We start from the raw sequence: 21365 nt of genomic DNA, 5'->3' as shown, positions 1-21365 counted from the left end.
ATAATGCTACATTCTAACTAAGCATATTATCCTATTTCAAAACTAGCAACCTATGAACATTTGTCTTCTCATTGCAATAGATACGATTTGGATAAATATCTAGGAGCAAAAGTTAAAGTTTGCATATTTATATAACTAGTGTACATTTGGGAGTCATGTATGGTATGACTTTTATGGACCAGTTCAGTAAGGAGCTGCCCCCGCCAACCAACTATAATAATTCAGATATCAAATATAAAACCGCAGTTCAAACACAAATGACCCACAAAGCCCCAATTAGGAACAACTTACAAATCTAATAGTTCATCAATCTAATTAGTTTCCCCAAAATTTTCCTTTCTCATGAGAAAGAATTACCTCTTAAGCTTGACTTTGAAGCTTCACTCAAATCAAATTCCATTCTGGTGACCATTGAGATACGATTCCAGCTGCCCCCTTGCTGCCAATATAAAACCTACACAATGAATGCCATAATTATAACTCTAACAGCCAAATTCAATAAAAATCAATAACTAATTTGCAAGAAATAGAAATTTCAGAGAGCACATACTACTCATTTTCGATCTATAACATTATGGCCTTCAACGAGAGGACTTTTCAAGGTTCTCTCCATAAATATAGATAACTCTCTCCATATATGTTAGACCAATCAAATAAAGTAATTTGATGATGACATATGAAATGGAAAAGGTGAAGGAACTATTGTTGATTATACAAACAAGAAACCAGTAATTCATCACTCAGAACCATAAAATGCATCGCTCAAAACCATTGGAAGTTGAAGATTTGTTTTTATCGCTGTTCCGGGCCAATCTTTTTCTCCAAGGATATAATCATATTCCTGATCTTCCCTTCTGTGTATTGATACAGGCCATTGGTGAAAATATGATTCAATTAATGATGATAAGTACCTAAAAATAGAGGTGAGGGCCTTCGGGGACGTGATTTGAACTCTGGATGAAATTGCACACCAACATAAAAAGGATGGCTTGGAAGCTCTAAAATCTGTACAGCAAAAGGAGTTAAGCTTATTTTTTCCATCGTTTCTAAGAAAAAAATTGACTCATGTCGCTTCAGCAGAAAGAATGGCAGGTAGAAAGCTGAAGCCCAGTGAGCTTCAACGTGTCAGAAATGGATTGGCTACAAAAGGAAAAAAAAATTAAACAAAAACAAGCAAGCTAATGGACAGAAAATAGACCTCCATCCTCTTTCCTGTTTCATCCTTCCCAACAAACTTCAAGCCTCTTTCTTCTAGAACTCCAATCACATCTGGATTTACCTGCAGTATAATGCCAAAATTATGGGGCCCTTCCTACAATAAGACACACTGTTATTTAAGCACTTTTCTCCTGCAAATTAGAATCACGCAACTGACCTCATATCTATGTCGATGTCGTTCATCAATGTATTGAGAATTACCATATCTGGCAATTGAAAAATCAATTGAAATAAGTTAATGCAAACATCAAAATATTCAGATTGAAAGATTGTCCATTCCAGTTCCATCACATCAGCAGAAGCCTCAAATATACAGCTTCAGGTAACAGGTTGCTGGTCAATAAAATGATCGGGGAAGAGAAAATCCAGACTTGTTTTATCAATTTGTCATCATGCCTTTGGCTTCAGTAGGATATTATTATTGCTGATAACATAAATTTCCCATTTCAAGCTAAGAGAAGGCTTGAGTGGTTATGGGTGCAACACTACATCTCATACATGAATGAAACACACACTAGTTTTGTGGACTTCAGCTGGGCAAAAATGTCCATAGGAAAGATAATATGCATGCGAATTGAGAAAATAATTATTGAACTGTATTTTTAATTTTCAGTGACAAGGAGATTTTATGTAGTTTCCCGTTCATTTAAAAATTATGAGGCAAAAACAAAGAACATACAGTTTAGAGGTAATGCAATCAGGTGTCTGCAATAGTGTCCTCCGAGTTCCTAGTCTCATTGTGCTTCCCATGTGTGTAGTTGAACCCTGCACTTGATGTAAAATAAGCATGACACCTATGTGCAAAAAGTAAGTAGTAGTAAATGGTACAGTAGATTTATACCTCAGGCATGAATATTACAACACGATCAGATGTCTGTGCATCAAACTCTTCGCTATTTGCTTTTTCCATACCCAAAACCTGAAATGAATAATTAGAGTAGGCTGCACAGTTGTAGAATATTCTATTTTTTTAAGAAAATAAGAAAAAGAAAAGGATCACTCACAGATCGTGCAAACTCGATCACGCAAATTTGCATGCCCAAGCAAATCCCAAGATAAGGAATATTGTTTTCTCTGGCATACTTGGCAGCCAGTATCATTCCCCTCACACCACGATCTCCAAACCCACCTGGCACTAAGACACATGCTGCATTCTGCAAATTAGGATTTTGTCAAAAACACAATTAAAAGGAGAAAAGAAGAGAAGACGAAAAGTATTCAGTCTTATCATCCCCAATTGCCTTCTCCCTTTATTTCTACTAAGAACTTCATCTTTTGCTGCTCACTACGAAGATTATAGATAAAGATTTAAATCAAAGAAAATAAATAAGTAGGTGGAGTGTGGAGAGAAAGGGAGAATTGCAAGAATCATGCACCTAATGAAATTAAGTCTGAAAACAACAATTCACAAGTTAATTCAAAACCCTTTCTATAGTATATCATGTTTCCTTTTTCTCTACCCTTTCTCCATTCTATGCAACTAGGCCCTAGGCAATGAACCGGCCTGTCTCCTTGTCCAATAAAGAGTTGCTACCTTGTTATTATCAATTTATTTTAAAATAGATAAATAAATAATTTGTGAAATGATTACAACTGAGCATGGAGACAAGCACCAAGTCAACAGTGGAAAAGCAAAGCAATTAAAAGAAAATGATAGAACCAAAAGGGAATAACAGTGATCTTGACATAAGGATTGGGAAAAAGTAGCAGGAACTAAAAGAAAATGGACAATGCAAGGAAAAGGAGAAGCAAGTAGTTTTGTTGGCATGTAAAGCCTACCCTCAAAGTCTCCCAAGCAGCAGCATGAGCTTCTGGTGTCTGTTTAAGATAGAAAAATGTTAGCAGAGGGCAAACTTTTCACAAAATCCATAACGAAAGTGCACGTGCAACTAGCAAGGATTCAGTACTGATTTTGCACTATCATCTTCAAGATCTGAAGCTGCAATCCAATCAATTGATGGCTTCAATGAACATGCGATACAAGCATGCAGAAGGGCCTGCAAGCACGATACAGAATAAGAATAATAAGAGGTTGGGATATGATTTCTACATCTTAAGCAGCCAAACCTGTTTGTTAACACAAATTTCGGCTCAGTAAGCTTGGTCTTGAAAAATACAATGGAATGCATAATTGGTGAACATATGCTATTATTCTAAAACAGAAGTTTAATTCTTCTATAAGACATTAACAGAATGCCATTGAGATGTGCAGAGCACAACTTCTCTTTAAAATCTTGTAGATCATAGATAACAACAATAGTTAATGACAACATAATACTGCTCAAAAAAAAAAAAAAAATAATACCTTTATCCTCTGTGTAAATATAAGGCCTTTCAGTAATTGTTTAAAACTGGCATTTAATATATATCAGGATATCTATCTTCAAACAATTTAAATTCGTGAAAAATAACACACAATATTGAGTAGTCACTCAAATTGCCCATGACATTGAGCTTTTCTTTCTTCCTCATACTAAAACACCAAGATAAAAGTTGACAAACCTTCACAACAGACAGATATGAATCTGTCAGGCCGACATACTTCCCTACCATCGCAATCCTTACCTGCACACATTATTCTCATCTTGTCAAAAGAACAAGAAAGAGTTTATGAAACAAGAGAACTACAAGATAACTGATAATAATGCTTACAGAATTAGTGAGATTATCGTAAGTCTCAGCCATCTTGGTCCAATCTTGTAAATCAGGAGGTGCAGCAATGCTGAAATAAAACATTATGGCCAATTAGCTAATATAACCAAACTTCCTGAGCTCAGCGTCTCATTCATAATTTATGATACATTTTCCTTTCCGAAGCATTCAACAAGTTCATAACCAGTTAGCTGTTCCCACAAAATAATTATTCACAGTATAATCAACATGTTGCCACAAAGTCTCTATTAATATAAAAGGCAATACAAGGCAATCAATTGAGCGGCTCAATTTAGCTAGGATCAAATTGACAACCAGCTTCGTTCAATTAGACTAAAAGCTTTGAATGGGTAAAGGTTCGTTAGAGCCTCTAATAGTGCGAGTTTGATTTAAGCCTCGGTTGTCAACAACAAATAAAAGGAAAACTAACCTGAGTAGATTAAGCTGATTTAGAATTGCATGATGAGCATTTTGGTTCTGTGAAAGGAAAAGTGTATCAAAGTCAATTAAAACAAGTATATTAAAATTTTTTTAAAAAATGATGATATTATTATGAGTGGAACCAAAGAACTGATACATAGCCTACCATAAGTAATAAAGGGATATGCCAAATGTTTGGAACATCATGGATATTGAGAATATTAGCAGCCTGTAGAGATTACAAGGAGATAAATGATATTCTCAAATAATAAAAGACAAACATCACTAGCAAGTATGAAGTAAAGCTCGTTAAGATTACCGGAACATGACAAAATTGAGAAAGTTTCTCCTTAGTATTTTCCAACAATGGCTGCAAAATAATTAGCAAAAATTCAGTTGGCGTCTTAAACTGTCAAATATAAAATAGAAGTATATATTAGTACAAACAAAGGTGCCAACGTCACAATGACGCCTCTGGACATTCATGTTCTAGCACACAGAAAAGGTATACAAGGACTTCAAAACTTTCCTCATGGAAATTGAGGTACGACTAATGCAACTGCATAATCATTAAAGAACTACACCAAACATCTAAAAGATAACCAGTCTCTAGTAGTTTCAGGAGATTTCCCAAGACAGGATAGTACACACATGAACTACAATGATATCTACTACCAGAGTCTCTAGAATGAAGTATTCATGCAATTCCCAGTGAAATTAAAGATTGTTTGGCCAAAGTATTCTAACCATTGACCCTCTTCCAAACAGATAGGTGTCAAGCACAGGAAATGACATACCTGAGCAGACCGACATGCTAATAGATGAGGAGTCAAGCCTAATGCTCTCAATTCACGGACACTATGTTGTGTAGGCTTAGTTTTCTGCATGCACAACAAGCAGAGTCATGAACATTGAAATGGAAGAATATAATCAACTTGACCTAAGCAAATGAAGTCCAGCATGAAGAATTAGAAGTATTATATAAATTTAACAAGAATAAAGCAAAATGCATCAATATGACCTGCTCTCCAACAACTCCTAGCACAGGTATCAGGCTCACATGGATAAGGCAGAAATTATCTTGTCCTGGAAAGGAAATTAACATGAGAAATTGTTAAATTAATCCTGAAATTGTCTGTTTGCAAACATTCATAAGTATATGAGAAAAGAAATCCATTACTCTAAAACATCAATTCCCATTAGCTTCCCCATGGGAACAATTAACCCCTCTATGGAGTAATCAACTAATTGGCTCAACTAACATATATAGCCACACAAATAAGGACATTTTTATAACAGAATAAACCACAAAACAAAAGTCAAAAAAACTAGAATTTTTGAGAAGTATCAAGTCAAAACAGCTTAATTAAATAAGTTCACAAGATATCTTCTAGGGATAATAATCAATAAGTGCTAATAATCAAACCAGAGAGTAACTAAATCAACATAGAGAATATTCACTAGTGTCACAGAAGATGCAGAAAACAGTGTATCCTTACCAACCAAAAATGACAATTGACGCAAAGCTTCAATGAATGGCATTGATTCGATGTCACCTAAAAGTGAAGACAAAGCACAAATTATCCTTCATGTAAAACCAAGCAGATATAGTATTTTACATGCATCAATCCATATTTGCACTGCTCCCACCTACAGTTCCTCCCAATTCTATCACACACACATCTGCAGGGCCCTCCTTTCCATCCACAGGAATGACAGCAACTGATTCAATCCAATTCTTAATGGCATCAGTGATGTGTGGAACAACCTGGAAATTACTCAAGGTAGTCAGTTACCAATACTTTCCACACGCAAGAAAAAAAAAAGAAAATTAAATAATACATTAAGAAACATAATCCAGTCAGACGTAAAGCATCACCTGAACAGTCTTCCCAAGATAATCACCTCTCCTCTCCTTCTCAATCACAGACTGATTAAAGTTTTTAAAAAAAAGAAAGAGAGAGAGAGAGAGACGAATTACTCAGAATATAGCACTCATAAATCTGCTTCATTATATCTACTTAATATGTTTAAGTACCTGAAATATCTTTCCAGTTGTAATGTTGTTATCCTTTGTGAGCGTCACGTCCAGGAACCGCTCATAGTTACCCAGATCTAAATCAACCTTTTAAGAGAAACCAAGGTATAAACCTGTTAATATTTGATTATTACATTATTTCCTTACCAAAAACAGTTTTTATATATATATATATATATATATAGTCTTATCTATTGTCTGTAATAAGAGGAAAAAATAAATAAATGACTGAGAGAAGAGTTATATGTAAGGGGTAAGAAAAGCAAATGTTGAAAGGGTTAAACCTCCCCGCCATCATCGAGAACAAAAACCTCCCCATGCTCGAAAGGAGACATGGTACCAGCATCAGTATTCAGGTAAGGATCTGCAAGATATAAGCACAAATAGACATCAGAGCTGTAATTGCTCTACGATCAAACCTCAAATTGTTTAGTTGCATCAGCAAAGAAGTAATAATAATATAGATGAACTAATAAATTGATTAACGAAAAAATAAAAAATAAAAAAAAAACTGAACATGAACACGAACACTCAATAAGAAACCAACAAAAATTTGGGTTCCAAAACTTAAAAATCAAATGCCAAACAAGCAATATCAATACAATTAAACAGGATAACTTACAAATGGAAAAATTAATCAATCAAGTCCCTCAAGCAATACACGTTATTAGCCCCACAGCAAAAGGCAGCATAAAATAGAACAGCAAAACACAAAGATCAAAGCAGACGCCAAAACAAACAGATAAAGAAATACAGCTAAAGGAAACCTATTTTAATGGAGGTGACTCGAAGACCACAAGCTTTAAGGACGACGCCTACGCTACTCGCGGTAACGCCCTTGCCGAGCCCACTCACGACTCCTCCTGTCACCAGCACGTATTTCATTCTTCTTTCTGTGTCTCTTTGGCTTTGGCTTTTGTGGCTCGTTTCTGTATGTAGGCAAAGTGCTTGTATGAATGTCTGAGCGGGAAAGCTGCAATTGCAAAAGTTGCTTCTTACAAACTTGCGTTCGAATCTTAAAGATCCTAACAGAGGAGAATGGAGTGTGCTCAAAGACTTGCTAATGCTAAGTAGGTATTTATACATTTTTTTTCCCTCTTAACTTTTTTTATTTTTCTTTATTTTGTGTCCCTGAAATTTAGTAACCCGTTTGTTGCAGTTATTTGAATGCGATGCCCAACGCCCATCTAATGAAACGACCAAAAAAACCTACTTCATCATCATATATAAATCGAGAACTATATCACTGTTGGAGGGTAACTACGTCTTTAGATTTAGATGTAATTGACAATCAGCAATCTACCCATCATAGGGAAAATGAAAACATCAAGCAGATTTCCTGACTGTGACCATTCCATTTTATTGATATCCTTTTCCTTCCTTTTCAAAAAGATTTTTGAAGAATTTGTAATTTTCACTTTTAACCCCTATTTTAAAGTTTTTATATAATAATTAAAGAAATAATTAATATTTTTTAATCTCCTGAAAATTAACATGTAATTTTAGAGAAAATAATTTCTCAAAATGATAAATAAAAGTGAACGAAGAATTAATTAATTAGTGCATGATTGATATTTTAAATTGGGTCTAGCGAAAATATGCTTTTAATTTTTATGCGATTGGTTGATTTATTCCTATTACTAATAACCACATCTTTTTGGGATGCTTAAAGTAAGTTTCTTACAATAAGGATCCAATTAAAAGTATGCTATCTTTATAAAAGAATCATATCAATCAAAAAGTATCATTTTGGATGGTTTCTCCACCGTAGACTTTGAGGAAAAGCCACGCCAAACTACTTTGTCCTCCTTATTGCTATCATTATTTTTCCAAATATGAACTTTATTAAATGTAATTATAAATTATAGTTTAAATTATTAATTATATGATTTTTTTATTTTTTTAAATAAACATAAATATAATTTAATGCAAAGATCATCATCCTTAGCGAAAAATATTCAATAACATTTTTATTATGAGCAACTAAATATAAAATCAAACCCAACTTTTCATATAATAATATACAAAAATCAAGATTGAATATTTGATTTTTAAAATCGAATCAATTTTAAGATGCAAAAATAATGAGTTGGGCATTAATTCAAATTAAAGTGTAATTGCAATTAGGTTGATAAGTTCAGGATATTCAAGATATAAAGATCGATTTAGAGCGAAATTGCAACTATTTAAAAAGTTCACGGTGAAATTGAAGGTTAAGTCTTAGAAGTGATCTATTAAGTCCCCATAAAATTATGAATTTTGGCTACATTGCACGTCTCTCCATACTAATAATAATAATATCTTTCTAATATTTTTTATTTTTACATTGAAAATATTAATTTGGTATATGGTTATAGAACTTTTAAAATAAGAATTTTTATATTTTATAAATCTTAAATAGTATTTAATTGATCTAATTTTAAAAGTTAAGAGTGTCTAATAATTATAATTATTATAAATTGAAGTATTAAAAGAGTCGGTGTAAAAATTAGATTGTCATGAATTTTTTTTATGTAAAGTACATCAGTGAATTTATGGGTTTTCCTAATTTTTCAAAGGTAGCTATGAATGATATAGGAGTTTAATATTTTTATTTCTCTCATATCTTGCTTAAAAAAATTGGGTATTTATTGGTAAAAATCTCTTAAATAACCATAAAATTATGGTTGGGTGCAGTTCTGATTTCAAAATTACAAAATTATCCTTGCTTTATACTAACCAACTCATTTGCTTTTAAATCAGGCCCACAATTTTTGTATTTGAAACAGCGAAAAAGAGCCGTTGGACTTGAGAGAGAGAGAAAAAGAAAGTGAAAATGGTGGAAAGCGAAAGCAGGCTGGATCGTCAAGTACATTCATCATGGGCAGATGAGGTAGAGAAAGAAGAGGAAGAAGTAGCTCAAGCACAAGCTCAACTCCAGCAAAAGCAGAAACCAAACCCTTTTGGATCTGCGAGACCTAGAGAAATTGTTCTTCAGGAGAAAGGAATTGATTGGAGAAAACTCGATCTCCATCTTCAACAAAAATCCCCCTTAAGGTACTGTCTATATCATTACCTCTTACCAGCCAGCTAAATGCGAAATTATTACCAAACAATATATAACCTTTTTTTTAAAAAAAAATTATGTTTGAATACAGGCAAGAGGCCCCCAATGAGAAGTCACGCAAGGAAAACATTCCAGATGCAAATTTGGAATTCAATCTATTGGCTGCCCGAAACAAGATGCCTCTGTTTGTGCCTCCGCTGAGATTTCCGCCCAAAAACATGATTGCTTATAATCTGTATGGCTTCGACAATGGACAGCAAGATTTTCATCGCAGAAGTAACTTGAAACCTAATGGAATACAAAGATCCCAGAGTCATGAGCAGAGATTGCAACAGTTAAAGAAGAATGGTAGCAAAGTTGAGTCTGCCCAATCAGTAGGGAAAGGGGGTAATTTGCAAAATCCAAGAAGAAAATTCAACGGGAATGGACAGCATTTGCCATCCAATGCTAAAGACTGGAAGAATATCAAAGATGGCTTTGCATTGGGCGAAGGGGCTAAGGAGCGTCTCCCGTCGAACCAGTCATGTTCTAGATCCAGAAAAAATTAGTGAGCACATAATCTGTGTGTAAACTATGAGAATAAAGGAAGAGCAGACGGGGCAGTAGAATTATCACCACGATTTTGCTTTCAGTTTTTGACTTGTACCACTTGTTGCAACAGAGAGCTTTTTTAGTTATGATAGCATTTCAGATGATCTATCAATTTTTTGGAATAAATAAATGGACGATGATTTCATTTCAAGATTGAAAACTGATTCTGATTTTACTGTCTGTTTATTCTTTAGTTGCTTAAAACCACAACACTCGTCAAAGGTAAGGAAACAATGGCAATTCATAGTAAATATAAAATGCTAGTAAAGCAAACAATTAGGACTCATGATTTTTAACTCAAAAGTTTATTTCTTTCAGCCAATGTTACATAATTCCGCTTACAATGTTACACAATTCCGCTTATATAATTCAGTCAATGTCGTTTCACCTAAGTGAAAATGACTGAAAAGAAAAAAAAAAAAAAAGCTACTGCTCGCTGTATTCTTAATCTTAGGTAAAACGTTCTGAAGGAATGGTCAAGATTTGCATGTTTTAGTTAAAGCTCACTCCTTCACCCTTTACAACTTCACCAATGCGATAAGCTTTATAATGTCCATCCGCAAGTATTCTTCGAGATGCTTCCTCAGTTACCACTAGAACCATGCCAATGCCCATGTTAAAAGTTCGCCTCATCTCAGCATCTTCTATTCTTCCAGCCTGGTACAAAGACGAGCAACAATTATAAATATTCTCATAACACAGACAGGTAAAGTCATCCAAAAATGCATGAATAGCACACCAAAAATACATATAACAGCCACAATTATACGATGAGATCTTATAGTCCAATTCAAATATTCTCTCCATGTTCTGCCACTGTATAGACAGCAAGAAGTAAAATTATAGAATCTTGCAAATTATTATTGGGTGAGATGAAATGGCAATTGAAACATGATTCTGCCCTATGTCATTCAAATATGCCATCTACAATCTATTTACGGATTTACCTCTTGGATCCATTTGAAGATAGCTGGGACTTCCCAGGAGTTATTGTAGATAAAAGCTCCAAGGCCTTCTGGAAAGACTCGAGGTATATTGTCTGTAAAACCACCTCCAGTGATGTGGGCAATGCCTTTAACACCTCCCTTGCTAATTAAGTCAAGCACCTAATTGGAAATAAAATAATCAGAATGTAATCAATATGAAAACCCTAATCATAATAATGTAAAAATAAAGCAAACCTTGGTAACCAACCTCCTTGACATATATCACAGTTGGGGCCATAAGAGCTTCCCCTAATGTAATGCCTCCACTAGGAAGTTGGTCCTTCAAAGAAAGGCCACTTCGAGCCAGAACCCTGTAAATACATGCATATGTCCATTGATGATGATATTCTATGGAAAGCAATAAAAATCACTGTGCAGTAAACATTGTATTCAATAGATGGAAAAAAAAAAGGTAATAATTCTCTTAACCAGAATCAACCTTCTCACGAGAGAGAAGCCATTGGAATGCACTCCACTAGATGGCAAACCAATGAGGACATCCCCAGCCACAATGTTTTTCCCATCAATTACTGAGTCCTTCTTAACAATGCCAACTGCAAAACCACTGAGATCATACTCGCCATCTGCATAGAAATCTGGCATCTCGGCAGTCTGAAAGGAAGTTATGTTGTAGCAAAACTGTAAGTTCTGGTGATAAGTTCTAAGTATTGTGTAGAAAGAAACGCAAGAAGCTTTTACTATGGAGAAAATTTTCACTATTAAGTCCTGCCAACTATAGGTCTATTAAACAGACTGCAGAAAATGACAAAATAAATTACATGAGATGCTTTAATGGAAAAACAATACATTCTCACAACTTCTCTATTCGTATAAGCAACCATGGACTCATCTTTCTTGTTCTTCTTTATAAAAATTATAAATATGATCTATGCTATGTCTAACAGGTTTAGCACTACATAGTGAACGGAATTATAGCAGCCATTGACATTGAATCAGTAGAGAGTAGGAAATAAAATTTTCAGAGTACCTCTCCCCCTAGAAGAGTGCAGTCAGATTGTTGGCAACCATCAACGATGCCTTTTATAACCTACATAATAAGAGAAATTTTGAGTTAGTGCGGTTTGCTTTACACGCACAATAGTACAAACTATGAAAGGAAAATAAAACAAATGCATTATCTTACCCTTTCAGCAAGGTCAACATCAAGGCGGCTTGTTGCAAAGTAATCGAGGAAAAATAGTGGTTTGGCTCCAGAGGTAACAATATCATTGACACTCATTGCAACCTGTAATGGAAATGTATTAGGAAGTAAATACACTAGTAACCAAACAAATAAAACAATGTCCAATTGAACTAATTCAAATATTACCAGATCAATCCCAATAGTTTCATGGATTCCAGTTTCGAATGCAAGTTTAAGTTTAGTTCCTACACCATCCGTGCCCGCCACAAGGTATGAATCACCTGTTCGTCAGAATATAATCAGAATACTTGATGAAACCGCAATCACCAACAAAATCCACAACACAGAAAACAGTTAAAAAATGACAACAGCATTTAATTTCAGTCCCCTAAGGATAATAGTTTCGGACATGATTTTTCACAATACCTTGACAAACAGAGAATACATATAAAAACACAGTTCTAATAAGTGTTAATATAAATAGCATAAAAGGTATGTACGAATACTATAGAGCACAAAATTATTGAAACTTGTAAGAGAAAGGGATTCCAACTAAAAAATGTATGCTTTTCTGACAGTAGCAATATATAATTGTTGTTAGACTAGCCATGCCAATGAACGCAGTTCATGAAGCCGAAATAAAGACTTAAAAGCCTTGAAAAATAATTACCAAGAGGGTAAAGGCCCCCAAACCCTCCAATTCCAGGTGCCATCTTTGCAATTCTCTTAACAAGCTCAGACCCAGCATCTATATCCACACCCGCCTCCCGATACGTGAGTCCTCCTGTCTTATCACTTTCCTTTGACATGGAAAATACACCACCCTTGTTTGTGGCGGCAGCGGATAGAAGAGGAAATCTATAAGATAAACGTTTAAATGTGCATCCCCATGTAGACAGTCGGCTTGTTTTGGGTTTAATGGAAGAGGCTACGGTCGAAGCTGCGAAAACACGCGATAACTCTGTGTTTGCTGCGAAGCTGGTGGTCATTGCAAAGTAAGGAGTGAGATTCCAAGGTCGCCGAAAGTGATAAAGGCAGTGGGCAGAGACAGCGGAGCGGGAATGAGGAAAGCAGGTTAGAGATACGGCCTTGGTTGGATTTCACAGTTTCTAGCATTGACGCACCGTAACGGGCATACCGCCGCTTTCGGTAAGTGTATAATATTGCTCTTAGCAACTTAGGGTTCTTTTTTTATTATGGATATCTTGTGCAAATTTGGAGTTTAAATTGCATAAAGCTAATTTTAATTTTTAGTGTATAACATAAAAGTTAAAATTGTTTTTATTTTGTTATATTTTATAAAATTCTCAAATATTAAGGGAGATAAATTATTATTTAATCTTACATTTAATTTAATTTAATTGCTTACATTTTTACATTAATAAATATATTAAAAGATCATTTTATTATTATCGTGCAAGATCATAATTTCAAACTTTGAAATTGTTAGGAGGATGTTACTGTCATTTTATTATTGACTCCTAACAAACTACTTTATTAAGAAATAAACATAATTTTTCTAGTAATATTAATAAAAAAAACAAAATGTCTTCCATGACCATATATAGAAAAACATTTTAATAGTTTTCCTAAAAAAATTATAAAGTTAAATGTTTAAGAAAACTTAATTATTTTTTAAGCGAAAAATATTTTTTTTAAAAAAATAATATCATACACCTAAATATATTTTTTTATTCTTTGTTCCATTTTTAAAAAATGAACGATATTTAAAGTTTACTTTGTTTGAAGAGCAATATTTCAAGTTTATTACTATATCTGCTCTGTAATACTTATCACGTTTGAAATTTCACATCTGTAAAGAAAATCATTAATTTTATTTAAGTTATAATAAATTATTGAAAATTTGACTATATTATCTTTAATTTAATCCTAATTCTCTAAGTAATAATTATTGGTCATATACAAAGATAAATATGAAAAAAATATTTATTATTCAGTGAAACCACAAATGTGATAAATATTTTAGAACAAATTATTTTCTCAAATGTGACAAATGTAATACTATTTACTCTTATTTAATATATTTTTTAAATAAATATAAAAATCAAACTATTAATATTATCATCAATGAGAATCTTACTATAAATAAAATTAAAAATATCAACATTTTTTATCAGTAAATTCAATTTATTTTATTAATATGTCAAGAAAAACTTAACTTATCCTGACAATTAATCCAAGCCAATAGGCTTTCTAATACACCTAAAGTTAAGTTAAAAAAACCTGGAACAAATACATAATAATAGATCAAAAAACATAAATCATAGTGTTTTTTCCTGAGATAATAATAAAAGCAACTAGATCAACATCCGAATGGAAGAGCACAAAAACTATAAACTTAAAATCATGCCACAAAAGGTTCGACGGCATCATCACAAACAATCTGCAAATTAATTGCATTCTTTGTTTAGATGCTTAAAATGCATTTGAACCAAAGAAGATATTAAAGAATCAAGTTTATTAAAACGAACTCACCATTGCCAAAGTCATTTATTTATTTGAAGAAACCCACAAAATGACATTTTTAGAGTCTAATTCAACAATTAAAGGTAGGATCACTACAAAAAAAACGCCATTTTGCGACCGACAAATCGGTCGCAAAATGGCCAATATCGGTCGCTAATTTCATGTAGCGACCGATTTGCGACCGACAATTGTCGGTCGCAAAAATACTGGTCGCAAAATAATTTTGCGACCGATGAGACAATCGGTCGCAAATTAGATACCGATAAAATCGGTAGCAAAATTGAATAATCGGTCGCAATTTTTGGTCGTGGTTTAATTGGAAATTCAGTCGCAAATTTGGTCGCAGAATATCGGTCGCAATTGTTTTAAATCGGTCGCAAATCGGTCGCAAATAATAAATTCATAATTTTTACTTTTGGTATCAAATCGGTCGCAAATCGGTCGCAAAAATGAAAAAAAAAATAAAAAAAATTAAATATTATTTTGAAACCAAAATATTTCTGCACCTGTGAAAGTTGACATAAATGCATATATATCACACAACCTATTCAAGAACAGTATAAAAATGTAACTTTTATTGTTCTGAACAAATTAAAACATGAAAATACAAATGAAAAAATAAAAGTCCAAAATCAAATCTATATATGCTGCTGCTCATCTGCAGGATCCGATGTCGGATCTCCCGATGTCGGATCGCTGGGAGGAGTACCTGCTGGATGTGATGTAGCGCCAGGAGGGGTGACCAAGGTATCGTCTGCAGCATCGGGATCAGGAGCCGATAGTGGCTGCTGCTGAGACGTCGAAACATGTCGGTCTGTAGCAGGCGCAGGATCAGAGGGAGAAGTACCAGCACGGTGCTCACCGGACAGCCGCATCACATGCGCTCTAAGCTCTGCAATCTGTCTCTGCTGATCAGCAAGCTGAGCCCGTATATCATCATCACAGTGCGAGTCACTGTGCTTCGGCTGTCGTGCTGCGCTGGCTGTAGAAGCGTGAGCTACTGAGCCAGTGTAAAACTGTGATGCCTGAGACCCGATGCCGTATACCTTCCTCTTCTTCTCGCCCCCTACAGCCTCGAGATAAAGCGCTACCTCGTCAATTCTTGACTCAGCTTCGGATTCATCGGTCTGAGAAGTAACAATACGCTCCCGAGCTGTAGTATAGTTCTCCTGAAAATAAAAAATTAATTAATCAATGCAATTGCAAGCTTTATTATATTCAACTTTGTACATCTTCGCAATGATTAGAGGGTAAATGTAAATATTATTCATTGTTACTTACATTGACGCTCAGCGCACGTCTGTCGACAAAGGTATTACGATCGTGGTCCTTCGTGTGAGTGTATGTAAACACCTCCATCGGTGTGGGCTCACGACCTAATTCTTTAGCCTGTAATGAATTTTTATGCATGATATATTAATATATATAGTGTCCTTTCATTAAACATCAGTTTCTTGTAAAGGGACTAGTTCACTTACTAATAATCGAGCTGTCTCTATAGCAGATATAGATCCGCCTGTGTGTCGCGAAGGTCCTGCTCCATCACCGCCAGTCTCACTGCGCCTGTTTTGTGCAAATATCTCCCGCTTTCTCTTGAATGCAGGATCCTCCCAAGCCTTTTGCCAGCTCTCCCATATCTCCTGAGACACGCACTGCTGCTTCTTACCGCTTTTTCTCATCCTATAGGTGAAGTCAGCGTATCGATCGGCGCATATCTTCTCCCAGGCTACTTTCAGCATAGCCGTAATGGCCTCATCCCATATGAAATGTTTCTGCAAAAAAAAATGAAATATAGCGTTTAAACACTAAGGATATATCTTGAATTGTAAACATTGAATGATGATATAACTTAAACCAAAGAGTACCTGGAACTCCTCCCAATAAAAGTCTCTCGCCTCTTGTGGTACGGCATCCCATGTGTATCCTTCTTTATGCAGCTGTAGCTTGATTATCTTCAAAATTTGCCTCGCTGCTCGAGAAGACGGATGTATGCTGAAAAAAAAACAGAACTGAAATATAATTACACGAAAGCATCACAGTTATGAATAAGTACAAAATATAATTACAAAATATGCCTGCAGAAAATTTGAATAAGTACTTACTGTCCCGCTACCAAACTGAGGGTGATACGTGGATCTGATGAAGCTGCAAAAGAAATGACAAATGTTATAAATTTTTAGATAATTAATATATAATTAAAATGACAGTTATGACATTTATGATTACCTTGCACAGTAGGTGACTGTGCAGCTGGTGGTGTCTGTACTGGTCCAGAAGAGGAAGGAGCAGAAGAGGAAGGAGCAGAAGGCTGTGATGGCGGCAGTACTGGACGCTGAGCAGAGGATGAAGCCCCAGATGTACCTGAAGAAGGATGTGATGGCGGCAGTACTGGTCGCTGAGCAGATGACGAAGCCCCAGACGTACCTGACGAAGGACGAGGGATCGACCCTCCTCGTCCACGGGCAGTGCGTCCAAGGCCATGACCTCCACGCGAACCACTGCCGGACGCGTCAGAATCAAACGGTCTGCCTCTAGCCATCTGTACTGCAGATATCAGAACCTAGATAAAATGAATTTATACAATTATATGAATTGTAGAACATGTGGTAAATATGAGTAAAGAAAGTTAATACCATTGAAATTCTTCATTAATAATATTAATTACATATACATTTATCAATTTGTAACAGTAAAATTGCTCTAAGTTTTAAGTGTCTTGAATATCATCTGCTTCCTCCTCCTCTTCATCAGCTTCCTCTTCTTCATATTCGTCTTCTGAGGAACCCATGATGATTTGATCTTCTTCCTCTTCATCATCTGATGGTCCTATTTCAACATAAGATCGGCTTTCATCATCCAATCTATCTGTTAAATCTTCAACAACTTGCATCGGTTGCGTTTCAACCCTAACTTCTTGAAATGCCTCCGATAGTGCGAGTGAAGAAGATTGTTTCGTTTCAAGTGCATGAACAACTGATCTAGCCTTGATTTTACACACTGCCATCCAATCGCATCTATCTCGTTTAAACGATGGATATGGGACATAGTACACCTGTGCAACTTGCATTGCCAAAACAAAAGGTTCATACTTTGTATATCTTCTTCTTTGATTAATATCAACCAGATTATATTTAGGATGAACCTTCGTGCCAATGTTTGGCGTAGGATCAAACCATTCACATTTGAATAAGATTGTGCACTTCATTGGTAGGCCTGGATATTCTAACTCCAAAACCTCAACCAATTTCCCATAAAAATCGTTTGACACGTCACTGTAGTTTGATCCCTTTATGCACACACCGCTGTTCATTGTCTTTCTGCTTCTCCCATAACCCTCAGTGTGAAACTTGTAACCGTTTACAAAGTATCCAGAGTAGGCATTAGCAACCGGTAATGGCCCCTTTGCCAGATCCGTAATAAATCTGTTACGAATATCGCTTTCCGAGCTTCGAGCCTATGGGAAATAGTAATGACATGAGTCAGATTTAATAAATGTACATTCCGTGTTGTGTACATTGAAAGTAACTTACATAATATTTGAACCATTCTGCAAATTCCGTGTCCAGCTTTGCATCAACTGCAGTATCAGTCAAATTGAGATTTTGAAGCCGCAGAAGATTGATATATTTCCTATTTATCAACGAACCATATTAGCATAAGTACGATTTAACAACGGCCCACGTCAAGTTTTGAATCTTTACATTATTTATACTTACTGTACATATGGTGTGATCTCTTCGCAATTCAATAAAATATAGGTTTGAGCCGCTTGTATCTCTGCATCAGTCAATCGTCTTTTTTTTTATTTACCAATCGTACGCCCAGGGTAGGTGAAAATTTTTAGATTTCCTTCAAACTCAGATTGAACGCGATCTCCTCTGTCATCGTTACGTGGCACTCTCCGATGCTTGGTGAAAACATGTTGGTCAAAGTAGTGTGAACAGATTGTGGAAGCTTCTTCCACCAAATATGCATTGCAAATGGATCCCTCGACCTTTGCCTTATTGCGCACATTCTTTTTAATTTTCTGTAGGTGTCTGTGATTGTACAATGCCAATATGTAAGTATAAGTTCAAAAAAATGATGTAATCATTAGAATGAAATGTTAGTGAATCACCTCTCAAATGGATACATCCATCGATATTGTACCGGTCCTGCTAAACGACATTCATAGGGCAAATGAACCGGTAGATGTTCCATAGAATCAAAAAAGCCGGGTGGAAAAATTCGCTCCAACTTGCACATCACTACTGGGATTTCTCGCGCTAATTGGTCCATATCATCGCATCGGATAACAGTCATCGTCAATTCCTTGAAAAAGAGACTCAATTCTGTCATTGCTTCCCAAATTTTTCCTGGTAATAATTCCCGAAATGCCACAGGGATCAATCTTTGCATGAAAACATGGCAGTCATGGCTTTTCATGCCATACAATCTGTACTTCCTCATGTCCACACATCTACCCATATTTGAACAGTAGCCATCTGGAAACCTTAATGATCGTAACCATTCGCACAATAATTGCCTTTGGGGTTTATCTAAACAATAACATGCCTTCGGAAACTTACCAGTAAGTACAGATTGCTCGAGTTCCGGTCGACGACAAATTTCCTTCATGTCTGCTCTCGCTTTTGCATTATCCTTGGTTTTCCCTTCAATGTTCATGACAGTGTTGAACAGATTTTCAAACACATTTTTTTCTATGTGCATGACATCAAGGTTATGACGAATAAGAAGTGAACTCCAGTATGGCAAATCCCAGAAGATGCTTCGCTTTTTCCACCCGCTATTCCTGCCAATTCTTGTATTTACCTCATCTGCACCTAACGCTGTAACTTTCATAAGCCCCAGATCTTCAATTTCTTGTAATATTTGTGCTCCAGACTTCACAAGTGGAGGGGGTTCAACAATAGTCGTGTTCTTTCTAAAGCATTGTCGATTTCTCCTCCAAGGGTGAGATTCTGGTAAGAATTTGCGATGACAATCAAACCAACATTGTTTACCTCCATTCTTTAGTGTAAATGCATTAGTGTTTTCCATGCAGTGAGGACAAGCCAATTTGCCAGCCGTACTCCACCCAGATAACATTCCAAAAGCTGAAAAATCACTGATGGTCCAAAGCAAAGCGGCTCGCATTATGAAATTCTGATTGGTCGAAACATCGAATGTTTCAACCCCATATTCCCATAAATAATTAAGTTCAGCAATCAAAGGCTGCAGAAACACATCAATTTTCTGTTTTGGATTAGTAGGCCCAGGAACAATAACACACAAAAACATATATTCATCTTTCATACACATTGACAGTGGTAGATTATACGGTGTCACAATGACAGGCCATGATGAATATTGCTGTCCTGATTGGCCAAACGGCTGAAACCCATCAGTACAAAGCCCCAATCTCACGTTTCTCATATCAGCAGCAAACACAGGATGAATGTTATCAAAATGTTTCCACGCTTCAGAGTCTGACGGATGAGTCATTATACCATCCTCATATTCATGCAAAGCATGCCATGTCATGTGTTCAGCTGTCGCCTTAGATGCATATAATCTTTGAAGGCGAGGAATAAGAGGGAAATAATACATCTTCTTGAAAGCCTTCTCTTTTTGTTCTCTACCAGTCCCTTGACCTCGCCGTTGATATCTTGGAAGATTACAAAACTTGCATTCTCTGAATTCCGAGTCAACACCCCAGAATATCATACAATTATTACGACAACAATCAATCTTTTCTACCGGTAGTCCCAACCCCCGAACTAATTTTTTTGTCCAATAAAAATTATCAACCATTGAATGGCCTTCAGGCAACATTTCTTTTGCTAACTGCACAAAATCATCGTAACACCTTTCTGAAAAATGGTGCTCCGCTTTCATGTGTAGTAATCGTGCAACAACAGACAGAACTGAATGATTCTTGCATCCAGGCCACAGTTCACTGTTAGCTGCACTTAGCATGTCAAACAATTGTTGTGCTGCTACGTTTGGCGATTCCTCCATATTATCCCATTCACATTGTACTCTACTCGCATCGATTACCATATCATTGCATTGATTACCATACAGAAATTGATAAGGCTGAACTTCTAAACTTACCGGAATGGAGTGGCTTGATCCACTGGCAACTCGAGCTTCACCATGATGTATCCATTCGTAATAATTTTCCACGAACCCATGTTTGCACAAATGAAGTTTCACTGTATCGATGTCTAAGAAGGCTCGATTTCGACACTTCTTGTGATTACATGGACACCTCAACTTATTACCATCCATAAAACTGGGATTACCAACTGCAAACTGTATAAACGCCTCCAATCCTTGCAGAAACTCTTGTCTTAATATCCCATTGACCTCGAACCTCCAGTACATCCAATCTCGATTATTTTGCATTTTTTTTTACCTAATTAACAATGTGTTTATAAAGGGTCGTGTCATGTAATTGCATTAGTCTAAATCATCCTTAAAACATGCACCTAATGTAATGTTCAATTTACAATACTTATAAGTAACTAAGGTTATTTCTATAATAAGGGTAACTATATATAAATGTAAAATCACTAAGTTCATTTATTGAATACAAAGACTACTGTAATAAAGGTAAGTGTACTATTCTACATATTGAATTTTTGGGAAAAAAATTCGGCAGCATTTCGGCACAACACAATTAAATCTCAAATACAAAAACAAATCAATAAACACTTCTATATCATACCAACATTCTCCAAAGGCAAAATGGCCACTACTAGGCCTCCAATCCAAACTCATCATGCATTTAAGTCAAAA

At 35.5% G+C, this 21365-nt stretch overlaps 3 protein-coding genes across 3 annotated transcripts; 1 reads left to right on the top strand and 2 right to left on the bottom strand.

Moving 5' to 3' along the window:
* Positions 1 to 100: 100 nt before the first annotated feature.
* LOC105642594 (uncharacterized) lies at positions 101 to 7599 on the bottom strand. Its single transcript, XM_012227467.4, has 22 exons — positions 7096 to 7599; positions 6613 to 6692; positions 6329 to 6415; positions 6170 to 6220; positions 5941 to 6058; positions 5790 to 5846; positions 5312 to 5376; positions 5088 to 5171; positions 4610 to 4660; positions 4457 to 4519; positions 4301 to 4347; positions 3871 to 3940; positions 3721 to 3783; positions 3126 to 3215; positions 2998 to 3036; positions 2223 to 2372; positions 2060 to 2137; positions 1898 to 1983; positions 1376 to 1424; positions 1199 to 1279; positions 912 to 1005; positions 101 to 454 (listed from the first exon to the last, which is right to left on the bottom strand). Exons 1-22 carry the CDS (start codon positions 7412 to 7414, stop codon positions 390 to 392), a joined length of 1887 nt encoding a protein of 628 aa, XP_012082857.1. The 5' UTR covers positions 7415 to 7599; the 3' UTR covers positions 101 to 389.
* Positions 7600 to 9089: 1490 nt separating this feature from the next.
* LOC149492182 (uncharacterized) lies at positions 9090 to 10116 on the top strand. Its single transcript, XM_089716823.1, has 2 exons — positions 9090 to 9364; positions 9466 to 10116. Exons 1-2 carry the CDS (start codon positions 9144 to 9146, stop codon positions 9920 to 9922), a joined length of 678 nt encoding a protein of 225 aa, XP_089572949.1. The 5' UTR covers positions 9090 to 9143; the 3' UTR covers positions 9923 to 10116.
* Positions 10117 to 10251: 135 nt separating this feature from the next.
* On the bottom strand, positions 10252 to 13250 carry LOC105642596 (phosphoribosylformylglycinamidine cyclo-ligase, chloroplastic/mitochondrial). Its single transcript, XM_012227471.4, has 8 exons — positions 12766 to 13250; positions 12282 to 12376; positions 12096 to 12197; positions 11940 to 11999; positions 11391 to 11563; positions 11160 to 11262; positions 10913 to 11071; positions 10252 to 10622 (listed from the first exon to the last, which is right to left on the bottom strand). The coding sequence occupies exons 1-8, from the start codon at positions 13082 to 13084 to the stop codon at positions 10458 to 10460; spliced, it is 1176 nt and encodes a 391-aa protein (XP_012082861.1). The 5' UTR covers positions 13085 to 13250; the 3' UTR covers positions 10252 to 10457.
* Positions 13251 to 21365: the final 8115 nt, after the last annotated feature.

This window comes from Jatropha curcas, unplaced genomic scaffold (genome assembly GCF_041381405.1).
Source record: "Jatropha curcas cultivar XTBG-Jc1 unplaced genomic scaffold, XTBG_Jcur_1.0 HiC_scaffold_89_pilon, whole genome shotgun sequence".
Lineage (NCBI taxonomy): Eukaryota > Viridiplantae > Streptophyta > Magnoliopsida > Malpighiales > Euphorbiaceae > Jatropha > Jatropha curcas.
This window is presented reverse-complemented; position numbering and strand designations above follow the sequence as displayed.

Bases quoted from the DNA above. Each gene is read 5' to 3' on its own strand.
- LOC105642596 (XM_012227471.4), bottom strand. From the start codon at position 13,084: ATGACCACCAGCTTCGCAGCAAACACAGAGTTATCGCGTGTTTTCGCA. The intron at 12,377-12,765 runs GTAATTATTTTT...TCTGACGAACAG, and splicing joins TGGGGGCCTTTACCCTCTTG to GTGATTCATACCTTGTGGCG. The intron at 12,198-12,281 runs GTAATATTTGAA...TTTCCATTACAG, and splicing joins AAACTATTGGGATTGATCTG to GTTGCAATGAGTGTCAATGA.
- LOC149492182 (XM_089716823.1), top strand. From the start codon at position 9,144: ATGGTGGAAAGCGAAAGCAGGCTGGATCGTCAAGTACATTCATCATGG. The intron at 9,365-9,465 runs GTACTGTCTATA...GTTTGAATACAG, and splicing joins CAACAAAAATCCCCCTTAAG to GCAAGAGGCCCCCAATGAGA.
- LOC105642594 (XM_012227467.4), bottom strand. From the start codon at position 7,414: ATGTATAAATACCTACTTAGCATTAGCAAGTCTTTGAGCACACTCCAT. The intron at 3,037-3,125 runs GTACTGAATCCT...TATCTTAAACAG, and splicing joins AAGATGATAGTGCAAAATCA to ACACCAGAAGCTCATGCTGC. The intron at 1,425-1,897 runs GTATGTTCTTTG...TTCAATTGCCAG, and splicing joins GATTGCATTACCTCTAAACT to ATATGGTAATTCTCAATACA.